At 46.8% G+C, this 22,950-nt stretch overlaps 1 protein-coding gene across 1 annotated transcript in view; it reads left to right on the top strand.

The window, feature by feature from the left end:
- Positions 1 to 22,950, top strand: part of PRRC2B (proline rich coiled-coil 2B) — a 327,590-nt gene that overhangs the window by 185,743 nt on the left and 118,897 nt on the right. Inside the window, exon 23 of the mRNA XM_082264226.1 lies at positions 12,482 to 12,586. Within this exon, the coding sequence (XP_082120352.1) occupies positions 12,482 to 12,586 (105 nt within the window). The remainder of the gene's footprint in view (positions 1 to 12,481; positions 12,587 to 22,950) is intronic.

Raw genomic sequence — 22,950 nt, 5'->3', positions numbered from 1 at the left:
CTTCCACAGATGCTTCATGTGCAGCACCAACAGCATAGAGGATGGCAGCTTACCAGAATATGCGTGTTGGCTTCCAATTGAATGGAAAAGCCAAATGTGCTGTATGGAGATACCTTCCTAAACAAAACCATGCAGGCACTGATTATCCTGGCGTGCTTCAAATGAGACTATCCTTCCAGGTGTGTGCATATTAAATATAAAAGATCATTGCGTAATAATGTATAAAAAAAGGCTATCTATTGAACAACAAGGTGCACACTAATTTCAGAGTATAAAATCGAGAATGTATACAATCAAGACATTTGCTTTAGCGATAGCCATAACAAAATAACGAGCGGCCGAGGAGTGTGGTGACGTCACTTTTGGTCCCACCCAACGCATTTCATCATATGTTTGACGTCGTCAGGAGTGTGGTTACCAGATGTGCACCACGCTGTTAAGTACCCAAACAAAGTTAGGGTGGAAGTACGCATTCATGTGTAGGGAACCAACCGGAAGAAGGGCAAAAAGAACAAGGAAGGTTTCTCTAAATCCACAAGACAAACACGTATATCCCACATGTAAATAAAATGAACAGCAAGTTCATATGTAACTATATCTCCAGGGGCAATTAGACTATAAGGAACACTCATATCAGACAGACATTGTAGTTACATCCAATACGTAAGAAGACCAGTCTGTCTTAAAAAGAAAAAAGATTTTCCAAATGCTATCTAGTGGCTTACTAGAGTAATACCCATTGGTAGGGAATGAATCTCATTAACCGGTTGCCGACCGCCGCACCACTATATACTGCGGCGGTCAGCCCCGGCCAGGCAGAGTGACGTATCGGTACGTCACTCGCCTGTCACTGACTTGCGAGCCTATAGCGAGCGGGCGCGCGCCCGCCGAGGCGCGCGCCCGCCGCGGCTCGTTCACAGGCAAGTCAGTGCGTGTGACCGGCGGACTCGATGTCCGCCGGCCACACTACGATCGCTCCTGTGAAGGGAGAAAGACAGAGCAGCTTGTGTAAACAAGCTGCCTGTCAGTTCTCCCTGTGTAAAAGTAAAGATCTGACCGTTCTACTATGTAGAACGGTTGATCTTTGCTTTTACACCAATAGCAATGTCCCTACACAGTAGAAAGCACGCCCCTAGGACACACTTAACCCCTCCCTTCCCAATAAAGTTAACCCCTTCCCTGCCAGTGTCATTTTTGCAGTAACAGTGCATATGTATAGCACTGATTACTGCAGTAATGTCACTGGTAACCCCAAAAGTGTCAAAAATGTCAGTCAAGGGTCCGATCTGTCCGCCGCAATGTCGCAGTACCGAAAAAAAAATCGCAGATCGCCGCCATTACGCGTTAAAAAAAAAAACACCAAAAATGACAAAAATCTTTCTCTTTGTTAGTAAACGCGATAACTTTTGCGCAAACCAATCAAAATACGCTTTTTGCGATTTTTTTTTACCAAACATAGGTAGCATAAAACAAATTGGCCGAAAAATGTTAAAAAATTTTGATTTTTACTTTTTTTTTTGGGGAATTTCATATAAAAAAATGTGAAAAATATTGTTATTTTTGCAAAATTTACGCTCTTTTTTTGTTTATAGCGCGTGATCAAAAAATCGCACAGGTGATCAAATACCACCAAAAGAAAGCTCTGTTTGTGGGAAAAAAAGGACGTCAAATTCGTTTAGGTACAGCGTCGCACGACCGCGCAATTGTCCGTTAAAGTCACGCAGTAAAAAATCGCAAAAAAACCCCTGGTCCTTTAGCAGCCAAATCCTCCGGGGCTTAAGTGGTTAAAGGAAATCTGTATATATGTATAATATAGTAGGGTCCATACACAATGAAATGTAGTACCTCACCACATCATAATCAAATTAAATGCGAAAAAAAAATTAATTATACAAATGAAAATTAAAACAATAAAAATGATGTGCTCACATAAAGGAATAACATACAATTTATAAGACCCCATCAACCATTATTGATTAAACAATTTACATCCCATGCAACATTCAGTCCGACCGGGACGTAAGGTTTTAAACAATACATCCAACGTGTTTCCATACAAGAGATTTCTCTTCTAACATTGAAACCTTTCTATTGTGGGGTCAGTTTATCAATTGCAACAGAAAATGGTATTTGGATTGCGGACACAGGTCATACTGTTTGGACACGCTATGGCCAGGGAAACCCTTTTTGATGTTGCCAACATGTTCGCCCAGACTCTCTTGCAGGGCTCAAACAGTTCGGCCCACAGATTGTTTCCCACATTTACATTGCAACATGTAAACCACATTCATGGTGGAACAAGTGATGAAGGAGTTGATGGTATATTCTCCCCCAGTTTGAGACCGGAAACTTTTTATTCTCCTCCCTTTAAAATAATTAAGTGCACAATTATTGCATTTGCGACATAGGAAAAAGCCTTTTAAATCCTGAAAAAAATGTTGGTCTTACTGGTCGTTCTATTACGTTGTGTGCAATTTTGTGTCTCAGTGATGGTACACCTCTAAAAAATTACACAAGGTTGCTCTGGAAGCACAGACCCCGGTACACCATCATTTTTAAGGATTTTCCATTATGCCTCCATTCCATTATGCCTCGAAAAATTATTTTTCGAGGCATAATGTTGAGTGGAGAAAAAAGTAAGGAAAGAACTTTTGACATATTCATTGGGGTAGTCTCTAAGTCTAGTATTGTTTAAAAAATCTACCCTGTCCATAAGGGCCACTTCCTCAATGGTGGACATTAGGTTACTTTTATCATAACCTCCATTAATCTAGATTTGAATTCATGGGCCTGTAGGAGGAAATCGCTTTCAGGAGAGAAAATCCGCCTCAGCATGAATTGACCTTTGGGAAGCGCTTCTGTATGATGGCAACTGTCAAATGGAACAAATCCATTCCGATTAGTTTTTGAAATGTGTGGTGGTGAGGATTTTTCATCCTTAATGAGATTTAAATCTAGAAATGAAATCTGTGCATTGCTAGCAGTACAATCTTAACTTAATACCTCTGTCATTCTGTGCGTGGACAACCAACCTGCATTTCGGACACTTGAATGCAGGAGGTGGTATCCCAGTGCCACAAACCAGAGTTTCCCCTCCTTGCCCCATCCTTGGTTTCTCACCTCCAACTTTCCTTTGAAACTGCATGTGTTGTGAGATCTCCATGTGGTGTTCAGTCTCCATGATCACGATATCATTGCCCCAATTCCTGGTTCAGGATGGATTTAGGGGTTTCACTTGTTCACCTTTCTCAAACCCAAAAAGGCCATCTGCCCCATCTTGGATCTCAAAGCTCTGAATGTCTTCATCCGTTTCCTCTCTTTACCAGGTGGATTGCTGCGTTCTGTGGACAAAAAGGATGTTTACATTCATGTCCTAATTTTTACAGCACATCAGTGATTCCAGTGATTAGCTGTGGGGCCCCTGCACTACCAATTTGTGGACTGTCCTTTGGTCTCTTGCTTGCACATCGAGTGTTCACCAAGGTGCTATTTATATAGCCATTCCGAGCTCTTGTGGCAGCCTCATTGTGTGATATTTAGAACACTTCCTGGGGGGGAAACCGTTGGCCCAGGCTCTGTTGGACAATTTGTCTTTAACTGTCTGGACATTACAGTGGTTCGGATCAATCCTGAACCTTCAGAAATCACAGCAGAAGCCAACTCATCAGTTGACGTATCTGGGCCTAGTCCTGGACACAGCTCAGACCAGACTTTACTGAACACTGAAGATACTTCAAATCTCTAATGTCTAGAGCAGGAGAGATTCTTAACTGTCCAGTCTAGGAATTGTTTGAATGTGTACCTATCTGCCTTTGCAAAGAGAGTCCAGGGCCTGATGATAGCCTATCTCAAAGTGATTTTTATTTGCCCAGTTTTACTTCAGACTCCTGCAACCCAGTATTCTGTTGTTACGGGAGTAGTCAGTCTGGTCTTTGGACAGACCAATTCGCTTGTCACTGAGGATCAGGTTTTCCCTGGTTTGGTGGCTCAGAAGTCCAACTCGTGAGTCAGAAATCCTCTCTATCCTCCTGAATGATCCACATGATCTCCCTGACCCCACTGTCTCTTGTACAGCAAGCCCGGATCTTCTCTTTGAATTCAATGTTGTAAAAGAAAAATCTTTGCCCGTGTTCGGTTCCGCCCACCCTATTGCATCATTTATTCACAGAGTATATTATGCAGAGTTCTGTGAATTTGAGAACTACAAGTAACAGCCTTTGTTGAGCTGTTGAATGCTCTGGATAAGTCAATATTTCTTCCTGACAATATGTAACTTCCTGCTCGTACCAAGTACGAGCAGACAGCCTACACTGACAATCTGTGAGTTCTGCATTGTACCCGCGACCTGCTGATTGCTGGTGAAATGCTTGGCAGGCTCCTGGTAAAAAAATAAATGCACATTTTTTTTTTTACCTGCAAAAAGATGTGTATTTTATTTATTTTTACAGTGGGGGAACTTATCCTTCAAACTTTTGTCTCTGTAGAGTTGGAAATCCTGCTCGAGGGTCGTCCAGTCTGGTCGGACAATGCCACATAGTAGTGTACGTCAATTACAATGTGGAACTGGAAGACCTAATGCAGCGAGAGCAGTAAATGGAGTCTTGACCTGGGCAGAGCTTCATGTTCCACCCTTATTCACCCTGTACATTCCAGGCGTAGATGACAGGCAGACAAATTATTGCCCTTGGACACTTATGTATTGCTGTACATCAGAAAATTCTGGAAGCTTGATTTAACTTCTTGGAAGTGGGGTTTTATGGCCTGAGTTGTCTGCACTTAATAGGGCTGGATGTAGTTGCAAAACCTGGAACTCCTCCATGATTTTAGAGATTCTGCCTATTTAGAATAAAGTGGAGCCATCAAATACCAATTGCTTTCTGATTTAAAGCGGGAAAAAATGTTCAAGGAACTTACATTCTACACAATTCTAATAATTATGCTACTGAAATTAGAGTGTGCTGTAAATTGCCTCCAGCATTAATCCTGTTTTATGCTGAAGCCCAGAGCCCCTGTGCAGAAGTAAATCATAAAGCAGAACTTAAACCCCTTGATGGTTTAAAAAAACAGTTTAACTCCTGTAATGCTGGGATTGCAAACGCACAGTTGCTTGTTTCCTCTACCAAACTTTTAAACCATCAAATAGCTGGTGTCAGAACTGATCACATGTACAGCACCATGGCAGTTGCAGATCAAACAGAAGCAGCTTCCTTGGGTGTAAAGGATAAGGAGGGCTTTATTCTACTTTAAGACTGTCAGCAGATCGGCCTCTACAAACTCGGCAGTGCCTAAAAATAGAGAGGAACGTGTGCAGATCAGGGTAAGACAGTGTATTACTGGATTTTAAACAGTATAGACACCTATTTTTAACATTTTACAAAGCTATACCTATGCGAAAGGGGCCAGCCTGGAGTGATCTAGCAGGACTTAATTTTCTGACTGAAGTTCCACTTTAAAGAGGCGTTCCACTCCTTTTTAAGCTTATTACAAGTCAGCAGCTACAAAAAGTTTGGCTGCTGACTTTTAATAAATGCACTCACCTGTCCCGGGATCTAGCGTTGCGGCTGCCCAAAGCCTCTCTCCTCTCTTTCGCCCTTCTCTCGCCCCTCTCTCTCTCGTCCCCCTCTCTCTCTCGCCCCTCTCTCTCTCTCTCGCCCCTCTCTCTCTCTCTCGCCCCTCTCTCTCTCTCTCTCGCCCCCCTCTCTCTCTCTCTCTCTCGCCCCCCTCTCTCTCTCGCCCCTCTCTCTCTCTCGCCCCTCTCTCTCTCTCGCCCCTCTCTCTCTCTCGCCCCTCTCTCTCTCTCGCCCCTCTCTCTCTCTCTCTCTCGCCCCTCTCTCGCTCTCTCTCTCTCTCGCCCCTCTTTCTCTCTCGCCTCTCTCTCTCTCGCCCACCCCGACCTTGGCATCACAAGTTTGGGCACCAGGCTGTGACAGCTTGCGGCTTCACAGCCCGGTACACACTGAGATTGCGTGAGTTGCGCTGCGCCTCCTTAGTGGCCGCGCAATCTTCTGGGACCTTTGACATGTCCCAGAAGATTGCATGGAGGGAGAGGAGAACTTTTGGTCAAGTCACCTCGGCAGCCGAAATGGGAGTGGGTACCTGTCAAAACTAGGTACCAGCCGTCCCTGCTTTAAGTTTGACATTCAGATACAGTGAAGTGAGCTTTTATTTTTATACTGTTTGGAATTTCACTGGGGTTTCTGCTCAGTCTCAATGATGTGTTGATAGATCCTTCTGACCCTTCACTTATGTACTCAGAAAGAAAATGAGGAGGCTATGTAACTGAGAGACCTCCTCCCACTCTAGTGAAACCTGGGAAATATAAACCATATCGTACAGCACAGGGCGCTTCATCTTCGTGACTACTTGTTGGGTTATGTTAACCCCTTTCAGGACAATGGATAATGCTCCCCCCCCCCCCCCCCCCCAAAAAAAAAAAACAAAAACAAAAATAAAGAATTCTTCCCAGCTCAGCTAAGCCTCCTTTTTAGCCAGTTTCTTTAAGGTATGTGCCTACAGATGTCTCTCTGAAGATCTTTTGCTGTTCTAGTCCTCTGGGTTTCCTTGCAGACATGGTGAGCACTAACTTTCAGTTACCGCTTTCTCAAATGAATGTTTGTTTGGACCATGATTGGATACCTTCATCTAGAAGGTGTCTGATGTGTGTGTGAGATAGCGCTGGACTGAAAGCAATAAAAATTGGTTCTGATAAATATATGATAAGGCTTTACTTTAAAGCTGCTCATCCGGGGTGAAGGTATAGTGTATGTGGACCTTGTTTTTGCTATTTCTCTGATCGTGTAACAAGGAGCATTCAGCAGAAGATAAATTGTGACGTAGGTGCAGTGGAGTGCCTGTTAAAAAGTCAGATCACTTCAGTCTTTTGGAAATGTTTATTGGTTGTAATCATTAAATTAAATCCTCCTAGATTGTAAGCTCTAATGAGCAGGGCTCTCTGATTCCTCCTGTATTGTATTGTAACTCTGTCTGCCCTCGTGTTGTAAAGCGATGTGCAAACTGTTGCCGCTATATAAATCCTGTAAAATAATAAATATTAAATATAGTTTGTTTTGGGGTAATGGTTTCCCTTTTCTCCAGGGCTAATATACAAAAAAAACAATAAAATGTAAAGCCTACCATGATTATCTCATATAATCAATGTAGTGATAGAGCTGCATGATTCTAGATAAAAAGAGAATCACAATTAGAATAAAGATCACGATTCTGAAGAACTTTTTTATTTTCAAGATATACAACCCCTTAACATTAGGCTGTCAAAGATGGCAATAAAAAAAGATATAATACTCTGCTTCAACCAAATTTAAAGAAATGTAATGAAACATTTCTGTGGTTATTTTCACCACAGAAATGTAGCAGGATAAATTTCGGTCTACATTTATGAACCGTTATTTATGTGAACAATTTTATAACAGAAACTACAAAAAATGCGTGTTTTTTTTTTTTTTTCCTCTTGAACCTTCCTGACATTCCACATTTAGTTATGACGGGTACCTGCTCCCACTTCGCTCAGGCCGCCTCCCTTTTCTGCAACATGTCACAGGCCCCAGAAGATTGCCAGTCCATTAATGATGCACCGCGCGACTCACGCATGCAGCTGTGAAGCCGCAAACTGTCACAGCCGGGTGCTCACACTAGTGATGTCAAGGGGAGCTGAGGGAGAGAACCGAGGCTTCGGGCGACCGCATCACTGGATCGTGGGACAGGTCAGTCTGTGTTTATTGAAGGTCAGCAGCTACACTTTTTGTAGCTGGTTACTTTTAATAAACACAAACGGCTGAAACTCCACTTTACCCCCAAAAGAAAGCTCTAGTTGTGTGAACCAAATGATAAAAATTTAGTTTGGGTACAGTGCTGTATGACCGCGCAATTGTCATTCATATTGTGAAAGTGCTGAAAATTGGCCTGGGCAGGAAGCGGGTAAAAGTGCCCGGTATTGAAGTGGGGGGGGGGGGGTTGTACCTACCTGGCGGGTGCTCCTGCCAGGGCTTACCCCATCCTGCCTGGATCTGTCCTAAGGCCTGGTCCCACCATTCTGGGTTCCTGTATGCCTCGTGATGCCGCCATTTTGTTGTAGCCTGTGTTTGCCTATACACGGCAGCCATGTTTGTGTAGTCCGGCGGCCATTTTCCTGTGGTTTACCATTGCAAATAGTGGCAGCCATGACAGTAAAGCCCTGTGAGTGAAGTTTTCCTTGGTTTGAGCCCCTCCTTATCCTCTGGCGCTGACTCCTTGATCATTTTGCTTCCTGATCGCCTCACATGTAGTTCAGAATTTCCTGGTGCTTGCAGGTGCCTGTGTCGGTGGGTGGTGAGTCTGGTGGGGTTCTCTCCCTCTCTGTTGAGGATCACTGTGTGCCTTATGCTTGGTGACCGGATGGTGCTGCCAGTGTGGTAGGGGTTGTCCCTTAGCAGCCTGGTACACTTTTTTTGTGGGGTCCCCCTGGTCATTCATGGAGTCCTTGGCGCAAGTTTTCCCACCTTATCCCCCTCTCTGAGGCTGCAGGGTCCTCCAGGTCCCAACCATCCATCCATCCATGCATGCACCGACAGCGGTCCTGGAGTCCCTTGTGGCCCAGGTGGAGGCACCTTGTGGATGAAGGGCTAGCAAAAAGCACCCCCCGCTTTCACCTGCCTCATCAAATCCAGAATCTGATTCGGCCACCGCGGACGTGGGTCACCCTGCTGGGTCTGCGACCATGCGCCTGGAATCCTCTGATAGTGAGGATGATTCATCCACGTCTGCGTCCACGCACGAAAATGCGCTGGTGGATGCACCGATTGTATCTTTGTGTTAGACCTTGAAGATGGATGCGGCTGAAGCTGCGACGGAGGCGCAGGTACCCCTTGGCACTCACAAGCCATCCAGAGCAGCAAAGGTGTTTCCTTTCCCCGCCTATTTTGACAGAATTGTCGCTAAAGAGTGGGGACAACCAAAGCGTCCCTATGGGGTTCCTAAGAACTGTACTAGGCATTACCTCTATGAGGAGGCTTCTTAAGAAGTGGACTGTGCCACCGGTGGTGGACCTTCCTGTTTCCAGATTAAAGAAGGCAACCATAATTCCAGTGAGTCCCTGGCCTTTAAGGATCCAGCTGACCGAGTGGGCTAAGCTCCTATGGCGTAACTTTGAGGGTGAACAACACCATCCTGCCTTTGCTGAGCTGGCGGACCAGCTGGGCCAGGGGTTGCATTTTACCTGTGATGCCTCCTTGGATGCGGCTCCCCTAATGGCTCGCATCTCTGTTTTGGCAGTGGTCCTTCGGCGTGTCTTTTGGCTTAAATGCTGGTCTGCGGACCAGACTTCTAAAAAGGCTTTGACTGATCTTCCCTTTCAGTGAGATTGTCTGTTATGAGCTACCCTGGATGACTTCATTAAAGATCTCATAGGAGGGAAGAGTACCTTTCTTCCACAGGCTACTAAGCGTAAGGAACTTCATCGTAGATGTGGACCTTGCTTCTCGGCTCTTACATTTTTTTCCTCCCTCAGGATCGACTGACATGGGCTTTGAAGCCTTTCAAGGCCGCCTCCTGGTGGCTCAAAAGAACCTGATCTAGCAAGCCGAGAGCAGGCTTCTCCAGACCCACGGATAAGGCGCCTTCACTATGAAGGGCCAGATGTCATCCTTGGTGGCCTTTTTCCAACGTCCTTTGGCGACACACTCCTGGTGCGTACTTTTCTTCAAGGTGTCAGAAATTTGGTTCCTCCAGTGGGGGCTCAGTTACTGCCTTGGGATCTTAAATTGGTGCTTTTATCTCTACAGAAGCCTCCCTTTGAAAATATTCCGGAGATTCCCCTGCTTAGACTGTCCCAGAAGGTGGCCTTTTTGGTGGCTATCACTTCTGCACGCAGGGTTTCACAACTGGCGGTGTAATCCTGACGTTCACCTTATTTGGTGATTCACAAGGATAAGGTGGTGCTTCGCCCCTGTTCATCATTCCTTCCTAAACTTTCATTTGACTGAAGACATTGTGTTGCGTTCTCTGTGTCCCAGGCCTAAACATCCAAAGAAAATTGCCTTGCATGCCTTGGATGTGGTCCGGTTAATTAGGGTGTACCTGGCAGCTATGGAGTCTTTCAGGAAGTCAGACTCTCTTATTTGTGATCACAGGTGGCCGCTTCCCCTGTGACCTCTTCTAAATGGATCAGACAGACAGTGGTTCAGGCCTATTCCATCAGGGGTCAGGTTCCTCCTTTCCCTGTCAAGGCGCACTGTTCTAGGGCACTTAGTGCCTCCTGGGCCTTCCGTCCTCAAGCGTCAGTGATGCAGGTTTGCAAGGCGCTCACCTGGGCGTAGATGCATACTTTTACAAAGTTTGTATTAAGTGGATGTGTTGGCATCTGCGGATGCTTCCTTTGGCCGCAAGCTTTTGCAGGCTGCTATTTAACCACTTTAGGACCACTCAATGTGCTGCTACTGTGGCACAGTGGCAGCCCTGGGTCCATCGACGTAGACCTTTATCGCCGGACTCCTAGCTGTCTCGGCGGCGTGCGGGCTTGAGGAGATGAGGCGGTGATCACGGCCTCTCTTCCCCGATCGTCGGGGAAAGTGTGAGAAAATCCCCCTGCTTGTTTAAACAAAGCAGGCGGATCTTCTCTGTGACAAACAGGGAGAGATCACAGGATTCACCATAGCTGAACCTGCGATCTTTCTCTGTCACAGAACCCCCTCCCTCTACACACATCAGTAAGCATGAGGCATACATTTAACCCCTTGATCACCTACAGTGTTAACCCCTTCCCTGCCAGTGTCATTATTACAGTAAAAGTGCATATTTTTAGCACTGATTACTATAGTAATGTCACTGGTCCCCCCAAAAGTGTAAAAAATGTCAGTAGTCCAATCTGTCTGCCGCAATGTGGCAGTCCCGCAAAAAAATCGCAGATCGCCGCCATTACTAGTAAAAAAAAAAAAAATAAAAATGACAAATCTTTCCTGTAGTTAGTAAACGCAATAACTTTTTCGCTAACCAAACAAAATAATGCTTATTGCGATTTCTTTTTTTTACCAAAAATATATAGCAGAAAACAAATTGGCCTAAAATGTTAAATTTTGATTTTTACAATTTTTTCTTGGGGAATGTTATATATCAGAATGTAAAAAATATATATTCTTTTTTTTTCAAAATTGTCGCTCTTTTTTTCAAAAATTAAAAATCGCACAGGTGATCAAATACCACCAAAAGAAAGCTCTATTTGTGGGAAAAAAAAGGACGTAAATTTCATTTGGGTACGGCATCGCACGACCGCACAATTGTCAGTTAAAGTAACAGTGCCGAATTGCAAAATATGGCCTGGTCAGGAAGGGGATAAAATCTTGCGGTCTTAAAGTAGATAAAAATACGCTCATTGAGAATTTTTTTTGTCAGACATGTAGCTAAATACATTTTGGCCTAAATATGACAAAATTGAATATATTGGATATTTTTTATCAGTCAAAGTAGAAAATGTAAATTTTTCGCAAAATTTTCTTTTTTTTTTTTTTAATTAATATCGCAAAAAATAAAAAGTGCAGAGGTGATCAAATACCACCAAAAGAAAGCTCTGTTTGTGGGGAAAAAAAGGACGTAAATTTTGTTTGGGTGCAGCATTGCATGTCCGCACAATTGTCAGATAAAATCACGGAGTGCCAAGTTGAAAAAAGTGGCCTGGTCATTGAGCAGCAAAATCTTCCAGTCTTAAATGGTTAAGAGGACCTGATCCTCTTTGAGGGTGTATGGCTTTCTTCCGATGGGTTTTGGTTGAGCGCTTGTTGCCTGGTTGGCTAATGTTTAGCCTTGGGAATTTTTTGCTGTTTCCCACCCCTCATGTTTAACTGCTTTGGGACGTCCCAATGGTCGAGAGTGACAGGAGCAGTGTCCGTCAGTGAACGAAAGGGAAAATGGGATTTTTGACTTACCGTAGAATCCATTTCTCTGATCATTTACGGACACAGCACCCACCCCTCTGTGGAGTTATAATTCTTCTGACACTGCTTGTAACAAAACTGAGTGACTATAGCAGGGAGAGGGAGTTTACACCCTGGGACTGCCCATGGGTGTAGCCAGAAGTTTTTTCTGCCTAGTGTCCTACTCCTGTAGGGGGCAGTATAACCCATTGGTCAAGAATGACAGTAGTTGTGTCGGTCAATGAATATTAGAGAAATGGATTTTATGGTAAGTCCAAAATCCCATTTTTGCTTCAATGTATGGAAGAGCATGTGGCAACCTCCCCTTGCTCTCAGGATGCAGTGTTTAGACCAGAACAGTCAGTTGCCAGCCTTGAACACTGTCGTGTGAGGTTGGGGGTGACACAAAACTTATGTATGCATCAAATGATTGCAGAGCTTTCACTGGGTTTAACAGAGAGGCAGGGGAGCATGCGGATGGTGAATGGGTCAGGTGGTAAGTTAGTAAGAGACTGTCACTTTGCCTTGAGTGTTTCTTTAAGATGTGTCTGAACTTTTTTTAAATTCTGTTCTCCTCTTAGGCAGGGCTTACACAATCTATACCTATGCTGAGGAGAGATCACCATCTACAACAAGGCATGGGCCTCAACCCCATTTCCTACCCTACTGCTGACCTCACCTTAAAGGTAAGAACCAGAACTGATTCTCCTCTTTGGCAAATTATATCTGATTTCTGTTCAAGGCACAAATGTTGTACATGCAACCTTTTTAATAAAATAAAGTGCGTTTATTACATTTTTTCCATTCTGGCCTTGAAAGCATTGCAATTACAAACGCTGTCTCTTTCAACTCGTCTACAAGGGAGGTTGAAAGAGGGATGGCGATGTCTGTTGGCTTCTGGTCCCAGGATATTTTAGATTTTTGAGATCCAGAACACTCTACAAGCTGAAATTATGTTTCTCTACAGTTCATTGACGGATGCAGTCCTCTGATCCATATCAGTAGGTTTTACTGCCCCATACAGGAGAAGGACACTAGGCAGAAAAAAAAATTCTGGCTACGCCTATGGGCAGTCCCGGAGGGTACACCTCCTCTCTTCCTGTATATGTCAGTTATAATCTGCCTAGTCAGAAGTAAGGACCTAGATCCTTGCTGGAATCTTTGGTCCTGACATAAAAAGTATCTTTTTACGTAGATGGTTTTTTATTAGGTAGCTTTTTCTCCGGATTTTTTTCCTGTGAGATCTTCAAGCAACTATGCCGGATCTGGGCGACGGGCTGGATAACCTAGATCCAGTGGTCACCCCAGCTGGCCAGCGAGTGTGTACAGACCTCCGTGCTGAGTCGGCCGCGACATAGTCCCACTGGACGGGGACTGGCCCACGAGTTAGGTCTTGGTCGGTTCCTCCAGGGCTTCCTTCTGCAGGATGGTGTAGGAGGGCTGATGGGGGGGCCTTATTGCCATGCGGGCCTGCCATTTTCTTGTAGCCTCGTCTGCTATTATGATGTCGACCATCTTGGTACACCCATTTTCAGCCATTTTGCGGTGGATTATGTGCTAGAGAAGCTAGGTGGGAGTGCCTGGAGGCATTTTCCGGGGGGGGGCAGTTTCCCTGGGCAGTTTCCTTTGCTCACTCCCTTATGACAGAGCTTGCTTGTTACACGTGCTGCCCTGGGAATGCGTATTGGGACAGTGGGTTCTGGGGTCTCTCTCTGTTGGGGGTCTTCAGGGCTTGCCTGACCTTCGGGGGGCGCTGTAGCGAGGTGGGACTGTTTTTTTTTTTTTTTTTTTTTTTTTTTTTTTTGGCGGGTTCTTCTTGTTCAGTATGGACCCTGCATACCATGTGTCCCCACCTGACCCCCTCACAGAGGCCGCAGGGCATTCCGGATCTCCAATGCATTTTCGGCGGTTTTGGAAGCATTTGGGTCCCGGGTGGAGGTGGCCTTGAGAGAGCGAGGTGCGCTAAAATATTTCTTTACCTACCCCTGCCCCATCTGATGTCTCGGATTCTGAGTTTGATTCGCACCCTGTCTCCTCGGATAATGAGGATGACATTTCTACCTCCCCTGCCGCGCATGATACAGGAGCTGGTGGATGCACTGGTTGTTTCATTGCGTGACACCCTGCTATTTGGTGGATGCAGCGGCGGCTGCGCCTGGGTCGCAGGTTGCCTCTGTCATTCACATGCCACCCGGAGCAACTTAATTTGCTGGCATGCTCCTGAAGGATGCGACCGTCTGCGTTGTTCCCCTGGGATGTCTAAGCGGCTGCTAGACGTTGCCCTTTTTGAGGAGTCTCTGTTAAAGTGGACTATACCGCTTAATGTGGACCTACCGGTCTCTAGGCTGCATGGGACTACCATTGTTCCGGTGGAGGAATCCCTGTTCGTTAAAGACCTGGGGGATAGAATGGCGCATGCTGTGGCTCACGATCTGTACTCCTTGGCGGGGTCTGCACTGGGAACAGTGGTTGATTGCCCTTGCCACGCAGACTCTGCCTGATGGGCAGAGTTCCCACGGCGTGACTTGTTGAGGACAAGTCCCTCCTGCCCTTGGAGAGCTGTTGGACCAGCTGGTGCAGGGGCTGCAATGTGTTTGCGATGCCGCGCTGGATACAGCTCCTTTATTGGGTCACCTGTCGGTTTTCGGTGATGGTTATCGGGCGTATACATGGCTGAAGTGTTGGTCTGCCGATCAAACTTCCACAAAGGCCTTAACGGATCTCCCTTTTCAGGGGGATCGCCTGTTTGGTGCTGCCCTAGGTGACATTATATAAGGGTCTCACGGGGGGAAGAGTGCTTTTTTTTCCACAGGCTAACAAGGGTAAGGGCCTTCGTCGTGGACGGGGTCCCTCACTTTCGGCTCACAGTTTCTTCATCCCTCTCGGACAGTCGATGTGGCAAAGTCCTTCGAGACTTTCTCGGGTGGTTCCAAATGACCCTAGTCTGGCGAACATGAGATCGTTTTTTTTCCAGACCTGCAGACAAGGCCTTCTCGACCTGAAGGTGCATCCTCACCCATATATGGGGTAGGGAGACGTCTTTGCCGATTCTCGGACCTGCGGCTGACCCGGATCCCAGGCAGCTGGGTTCAGGAGGTCATGCGGTCCAGCTGCAAAATCAAGTTTTGATCCACTTTTTTCCGGTAAGGTTTTCCCTTCCAATGTACGGCTGTCCCCGGATCGCTTGCAGGCGCTCTATGGGGCAGTTCAGGCTTTGCTTCAGCAAGGCTGGACCTACTGGCCCTTGATGGTTCTGTGCGAATCATCAAGGTATCGGTTCGCACGATGGTGGTTTCCCTACATCAGGGGGATTCCTGGCCTCCATAGACCTCAGATGCCTAACTTCACATCCCGTTATGTGCAGGACACCAATGGGTTCTCAGTTCAGTTTTTGCCGTGGGTCTCTATCGGTTTGTGGCGTTACCCCTTGGTCTCACTTCTGCTTCTCTGGTCTTCACAACGGTGTTTGCTCCGGTCCTGTCGCTGTTGTGGCAGCGGGGTGTATCGGTCCTGGGTTCCTGGCCGATCTGCTTCTCCGTGTGGAGTCCCCTACGGTGCTGACGACAAATTTGAAAGTCACCATGTGAACTCTGGAGGAGTTCGGGTGGGTTCTGAACCTTCAGAAGTCATTCCTGGTCCCTTCCATGAGACTGGACTATCTGGGCCTGACTTTGGACTCGTCCTCAGTCAGGGTGCTTCTCACTCCGGGGAAATAACTCTTGAAACTTCAGACTGCGGTCAACTGTTACTGTCCAGCACATGGTTGTCCCTTCGGACCTGCATGCAAGTGCTGTGACTGATGGTGTTGTCTTTCGAGATGGACGCTCAAGTATCCTCCAGAAGGCAATCCTTCTCAAATGAGACTGGAATCCAAACTCTCTGGACATTCCGTTCCGGCTGAGCCTGGTGACCAGGGAGTCTTGATCTGGAATCCTTCCTCCCCTTTTTACTGGACAATTGTCTCTGCGGATGCAAGCCTGTCTGGTTGGGGAGGAGTCCTCAGCAGGTTTTCTGCCTAGGGAGTATAGTCCCTGGAGGATCCAGGTTACCGATCAATGTCCGGGAGCTGAGAGCGATTCGGCTTTGCCTAGTTCACTGGACCGGGCACCTGAAGCTGTCCAGTGTGCATTCAATCGGACTATACCACGTCCGTGGCTTATGTTATTCACCAAGGGGGCACCAAGGGTGTCCTTGTGGTCTTGGAAGTGACAGGCGTTCTTTGTTGGCCTGAGCGCCTTTTTTCAGCTCTCTCTGCTGTTCACTTCCAGGTGTGGAAAATTGGCAGGCAGGGATTACCTGTCGACGGGCCTTGGGTGCAGGGGAATGTTCCCTTCATCCGGAGGTGTTCCAGCAGTTGTGCCTTCGTTGGGGCACTCCAGCCGTGGATCTATTTGCGTTGAATCTGCAGGATAGTGCAGAGGTTGGGACCCACTCCCGGAACCCTCTGGCAGGTGCACTGGTGGCACCGTGGGTTCTGTCGTAGGCAAGAACATATGCTAAGTTCAACATGAACGATGCTGAGAAGTTTAGCATGGTCACCTGCGCAATTATGACACCTGCATTGTCGTGTGTGAGTGATCACGGATGGGCTAAAGTCCGTATCAGCTGCTGTCTGCCTTTCCTCCTCTCGAGTTGCTGCCAAGATTTCTTCGCAGGATCGAGGTGGAAGAGAATGCCGGTCATTCTCGTAGCTCTGGACTAGCCTCGCCGAGCTTGGTAAGCCGACCTGGTTAGGCTAGCCGCAGGTGCTCCTTGGGGACTTCCTCTCAGGGAGGATTCATTGTTTCCAGGGCTAATCTTCCATCCTGCTTTTACGGTCGCTGGCTTGTCAGCTTGGCTGTTGACAGCCAGGTGCTGAAGGGCAGGGAATTGTCTGCTTCAGTGATTCCCACCCTGCTTACAGTGTGGGAAGCGTCAAACAAGTCCTATATTGTGTGATGCGAGTCTCTTGGGCTCTTGCTCGGTGGCCCGGATCTTGGCTTTCCTTCAACGGGGAGTTGATCAAAAGTTGGCCTTAAGTACTATCAAGTAGGGATCGACCGTTAACGGTTTTCCGTTGCCAATACCGATATTTTGCCCATTGCATATCGATATGGGCCGATATGCTGCACATTCAATCAACACATCCAATGCAGAGTGACCGGTGCACCCATCCAATGCAGAGTGACCGATGCATGGGGATTAGAGTGCCATCTGATTACACAAATAGCAGGGTTCTTCTGCTTACCCAGCGCGGGCGCTCTCATACAAAGTCCCGCCTCCTGGACCGCCTCCTATGATAAACGTCACCAGTGTGCTGTCTATCATAGGTAGGAGCCGGTCCAGGAGGCGGGCCTTTGTATGAGAGCGCCCACGCTGGGTAAGCAGAAGAACATTGCTCTTTGTGTAATCAGGCGGCCCTCTAATCCACATCCCCCCTTCCCCTCCGGAGGCAGCCCTACCCTAAGAAAATATCGGCCAAGTTTGTGACCGATTCTTTAAAAAAGTGAATATCGGCCGCCAATTATCGGCCAAATCAATAATCATCGATCCCTACTATCAAGGGTCATGTTTTCGGCTTTGGCAATTTTCTTCCAAGGCCCTTGGCCCCCTGTTCCCTGGTGCGTAACTTCTTCCGTCCGGATCCGTCCTTCCCTCCAAAGGTGGTTTCTAGTGTTTACTTGTACGAGGACATTGTATTACCGTCTTTGTGTCCTAAGCCCAAACATCCTGAGGAATGTACATTGCATACTCTGGATATAGTTTGGGCACTCAAGGTGTACTTGGCGACTGCTGAGTCTTTTCGTGAGTCGGGTTCGCTCTCTGTTCTCACGGATAGCCCTAGAACACAGTTACCTGCGTCTGCTACGACTGTTTCCAGATGGATCGGACAGACGGTGGTACAGGCTTATTCAATTAAGGGTCAGGTCCTACCTTTCCCTGTTTCGGTGCCTTCTACTCGGGCGCCTTGTGCTTCCTGGGCTTTTCGCCATACAGACGTCTGTGCTTCAGGTTGCAAGACGGCTACCTGGCCGTCTGTTCCCGCCTTTACCAAACCTTATAAGGTGGATGTGCTGGCATCTGCAGGTGCCTCTTTTGGCTGCAAAGTTTTGCGGACTACTGTCTGGAGGGCTTTTGGCCTTCCTTCAGGGTGTTTACTGTTTGTTTCAGGTGGGCCTCATCTTTTGTTCTGAGGAGTCCTATGTTGCCTGGTTTGCTATGTTTAGCCTTGGGGACTTGTTCTTTTCTGCTGTTCCCGCCCCTCATTTTATGGCACTGCTTTGGGATATCACTACTGATATGGATAAGAGGACTGCGTCCGTCGATGAACAATAGAGAAAACTGGATTATTGACTTACCGTAAAATCTTTTTCTCTTAGGTTCAATGACGGACACAGTACCCGCCCCTCTTTTTTGAGTTGGGTTGGTGTTACATCTCTGACACTGCTTTGATACAAAACTGACATCCTATGCAGGAAGAGAGGGGGGTGTACCCTTCGGGACTGCCCATAGGCGTAGCCAGAACTTTTTTTTTCTGCCTAGTGTCCTACTCCTGTAGTGGGCAGTATAACCTACTGATATGGATCCAGAGGACTGCGCCCGTCAATTAACTTGAGAGAAAAGGATTTTACGGTAAGTCAAAAATCCAGTTTTTCTACCCCCATTTTGTTATCTAAATTGCTAGCATCCATGCAAAGATTGGCAGCCCTCCACACTGATGGTGCAGCTCCTCTTTCAAGGGGTCATTTTCATTGTCTAGGAATGAAAAAGGCTCCAGGGTTTCTATTCTAACCTGTTTACTTTGCCTGAAGGCATGGGTGTAATTTGCTTTATACTGGATGTGAAAGCCGGCATTGGTAGTCTAGATCTTTAGGCGACTGTAGGCTCTGTCAAGCCCCCTTTGTTAACCTGTTGTTACGGACCTGTTGGCTTTTTGGTGCTGTGGTGCCTGACCCTCAGTTGGACTGATTTTGGACACCCCAACATACCTGAATTAATTTATCCTGTGTCCCTAATATATATTTAGGAATTATTCGATTTTGGACTTACTGTAAAGTGACACAAGTCCCTCTCCTCTTATCCACTCCCACTATTTCTTTGCTGCAAAACTGGAGCATGATTGAAGAGATAAGGGTAATACTAGGCTGTCTTTACAGCTTTTTTGTGCCAGTGTCCCATCTCCATAAGGCAGCAACATAACCCAAAGGGCATGAATTAGTTCATCCTATATCCCTTAATGTACTCCAAGAAAAAATTTACAGTAAGTAAAAAAAATGTTCCCTCTCTTTTAGATTTTCTGCTTAAAGGACCTTTACAGCCAACCTCCTCATAAACCCAACTCTACTTAACCACTTCTTCTTGTTTACAAGTTAAAATTAGTTTTTCTTTGCTAGAATTACTTAGAACCCCCTAACATTATATATATATATATATATATATATATATATATATATATATAATATAATTTTTTTTTTTTTTTTTTTCTTTTGCAGAGACCCTAGAGAATAAAATGGAGATTGTTGCAATATTTTTTATTACAACGTATATGCACAGTGGTCCTACAAACACAATTTATTTGGAAAAAAAAGCACTTTTTTTAATAGAAAAATAAGAAAACAGTAGTTAGCCCAATTTTTTTCTATAATGTAAAAGATAATGTTACACCGACTAAATAGATACCCAACACTTCATGCTTCAAAATTGCGCACGCTCGTGGAATGGCGACAAACATTGGTACTTAAAAATCCCCATAGGCGACACTTTAAAAATTTCTGCAGGTTACCAGTTTAGAGTTAGAGGCGGTCTAGGGCTCAAATTATTGCTCTAACGATTGCGGCGATACCTCACGTGTGGTTTGAACACCGTTTACATATGTGGGAAATATAGAAAAAAAAAAGTGTCTTTAAATCCGTTGCTAGGAAGTGACGTATGACGTCGCTCTGGTCCTCCAAGGCCATAGAGCCGAGTGAGGGCCATCTTCCCCTCACTCGAATTCCTGCCTGAGAGGAGAGCAGACCGGATGGTTTTCCCCGCTACCGGCGGGTCCGGTAAGCCGGAAAAATTACCGGGAAGCGTGGGAGGGGGGCACCTCTCCCACCGCCCCTAAGGGTGATCCCACGGTGAATCCGCCACTTGGACCATCCTTATATTAAAGAGGACCGCCTGCTGTTTAAAAAAATACCGGGGTTATGGCAGCTATATGCCATAAGCACTCAGGAGTAAGGACCTAGTTCCTTGCTGGGATCTCTGGTCCTAGCATTTTCTTTCCCTTTTTTAACCGTTTTTTTTTTTTTTTTCCTCTTTTAATATTTTCTGTTCCTGTGAGAAATACAATAAACTGTTGGACTGGACTGGCTGTTGTGTTGGGCTGGGGAAGCGGATGGCTTCACGAAGCTATTTGGGCAGGCCCCAGTGAGGTTGGCTGGAGCCACCACCCTCCATTTGGGCATCCACCCTCTCCCCCGTTCTTGGGTGGTTGGCTCCAGTGGGCTTCGCGGTGGATCATCCTCAAATTTAAGCTGCAGTTTGCAGCCCACTAGGCCTTTCGGCCAAGTGGGCACCTCTGGAGGGGGGTGGGGGGGATGGTCGGCCCCAGTGAGTATCCTGTGGCCACCCTCCTCCCCTAGATAGGATCTGTGCAGCTGGGCCTCCAGCCAAAATTTAGACCACTGCCTGCTAGGCCATGCAAGCCAGTTTGGCGCCTTCCCTGTGGGGGGGTGCTGTAGGGGCGGTCACATTTGATGACAGTATGCCGCCATTTTGCGTAGGGTACCCCCCTGCGGACCCTCTGGGTACATTGCCTGTGCATACGCGGCCTATTTTGTGTCTATGCAACAATCCTGATTGTTATGTTTCAGGGTGCGCTTAGTATGTTGCGACCCTACAGGGTCTGTATCCACGCAATTCATGTGCTCGGTTAATGAGGATGTTTCCTCTTCTACTGCAGCCACGCATGCAATAGCGCTTCCTGACCTGCAGACAAGCCCCCTTCTGCCTGAAGGGGCACCCTCACCCGTGTCTAAAGGGGGGGGGGGGGTCTTTGCTTCTTCCGGACCCATGGACTTTCGTGATTCAAGACAGGGTGGGTCCACAAGCTGATTCTGTCTGCCTACAAGATCGGGTTTCAGTCTTCTCCTCAAATGGGGTTCTTTTCTTCCAATCTGTGTTTGTCCCCAGAGTGCCTGCAGGGTCTCTTCGGGGCCGTTCAAGTCTTTCTGCTACAAGGGGAGATTGTTCCGGTTCCAAAATTGGAAAGTTTTCAAGGTTTCTAGTCAAATCTGTTTACAGTTCCTAGGAAGGAAGGCAAGGTACATCCAATCCTGGACCTCAAGGCTTTGAACCGCTTGTGCAGGTACAGAAATTCCTGAATGGGGGTCCATTCATACAGTAGTGGCTTCCCCACATCAAGGACGCTTACCTTCATATTCCATCATATGTCGGTCATCATCGTTTCCTCCGCTTGCCGTGAGTGAGGAGCATTCTCAATTCATTGCATTATCCTTTGGGCACCGCAGCTCCTTGGATATTCAAAAAAGTGTTGGCCCTGGTGTTGGCATTGTCGCGGCAGTGAGGGATTGCAGTACTGGGTACCTGGACTATCTTCTTTTGCAAGCAGAGTCTCCCACTGCTCTAAAGGACAACCTGGACATTACTGTGCGAACGCTGTAGGTGTTCGGCTGGAAATTGACCTTACAACAATTTGCTCTTGTTTCGTCCACCAAGTTGGACTATTTGGGTCTGACTCTGGATCGGCTTTAGCTAGGGTTTTTTTTTTTCCCCTTTTGTCCAAGGGGTCTGGACTCTGGGGGAATCAAGACTACCGATCAATATACTGGAACTTCGGACTATAAGACTTGTCTGGCTCCTTGTACAAATCGCCTTCAGGAGTGCTGGGTAAAGATCCATCGTACAATGCCACGGTCATGGCGTATGTCTTATCACAAACTGGGCACAAGAAGTGTCCTGGCGGCTTGGGAAGTAGCCAGCATTCTAAGGTGTCTCTGGTGAGGAACTCCCGAGGTGGACCCCATGGCCTTTCGTCTCAACAGAAAGGTACAGAGAATAGATGTACCGGTGTCTCCTTGGGGCCAGTATTTTCTGATGTATGCTTTTTCCCCACTAAAACTTCTGCCGAGTCTTCTGTGAAGGATCGAGGCAGAAGGGATCCGGTCATCCTAATAGCTCCAGACTGGCTTCGCCTCTGTGATTCCCACGTAAAAGACAAAGAATCTACCTCTAGGAAGTTTTTACCATCTCGCTGGAAGGCGTACATTGCGTTCCATCCCCGTTGCTCGAATTTTGGCATTCGTCCAACGCGGTGTTGAGCAGCGCCTGGCCTTGGGTACTGGGTCCAGGGCCAGGTTTTTGGCCTTGGCAGTCTTTTTTTTAGCTACATGTTCTTTGGTTTGCACCTTTTATTCATGGGGTTCGCCACTTGGCTTCCCAGTACTGTCTTTGTTGCCTTCGTGGGATCTCAATTTGGTGCTGTCTGTTCTCCAGTACCTGCCTTTCGGAAATATTTGCAAGGTTCCTCTGCTTACATTGTCCTAGAAGGCAGCGTTCTTGGTGGCTATTACTTCTGCACAGGGTGTCCGAGCTGGCGGCGTTGTCTGGTCGTTCACCTTACCTGGTGGTTCACAGAGATAAGGGGGTGCTTCACCCTTGTCAGTCGTTCCTTCCTAAGGTTGTTTCTGGTTTCCATCTGATTTAATGAGATTGTGTTGCCTTCCCTGTGTTTTAAGCCTGAACATCTTAAGGAGATTGCCTTGCACTCTCTGGATGTGGGTTGATCGATCAGTGTGTACCTTGCGGCAACCAGGTCGTTTTGGAAAGCAGCCTTACCATTTGTCCTTACGGATGGACCTCACAAAGGGTTGGTCGCATCTGCTGTGACCATTTCCACATGGACAAGATGGGTAGTGGTGCAGGCTTATTTCATCAAGGGTCAGGTTCCTCTGTTCCCTGTTAAGGCGCTTTCTACGCGGGAGCTTAGTGCCTCCTGGGCCTTCCACCATCAGGCGTCAGTTGTACAGGTTGGCAAGGCAGCCTCCTGGTCGTCTGTGCACACTTT

This window comes from Pelophylax lessonae (genome assembly GCF_965119305.1).
Source record: "Pelophylax lessonae genome assembly, chromosome: 7".
Taxonomy (NCBI): Eukaryota; Metazoa; Chordata; class Amphibia; order Anura; family Ranidae; genus Pelophylax; species Pelophylax lessonae.
The sequence above is the reverse complement of the archived record's forward strand: the minus strand, read 5'-3'. Positions and strand labels throughout refer to the sequence as shown.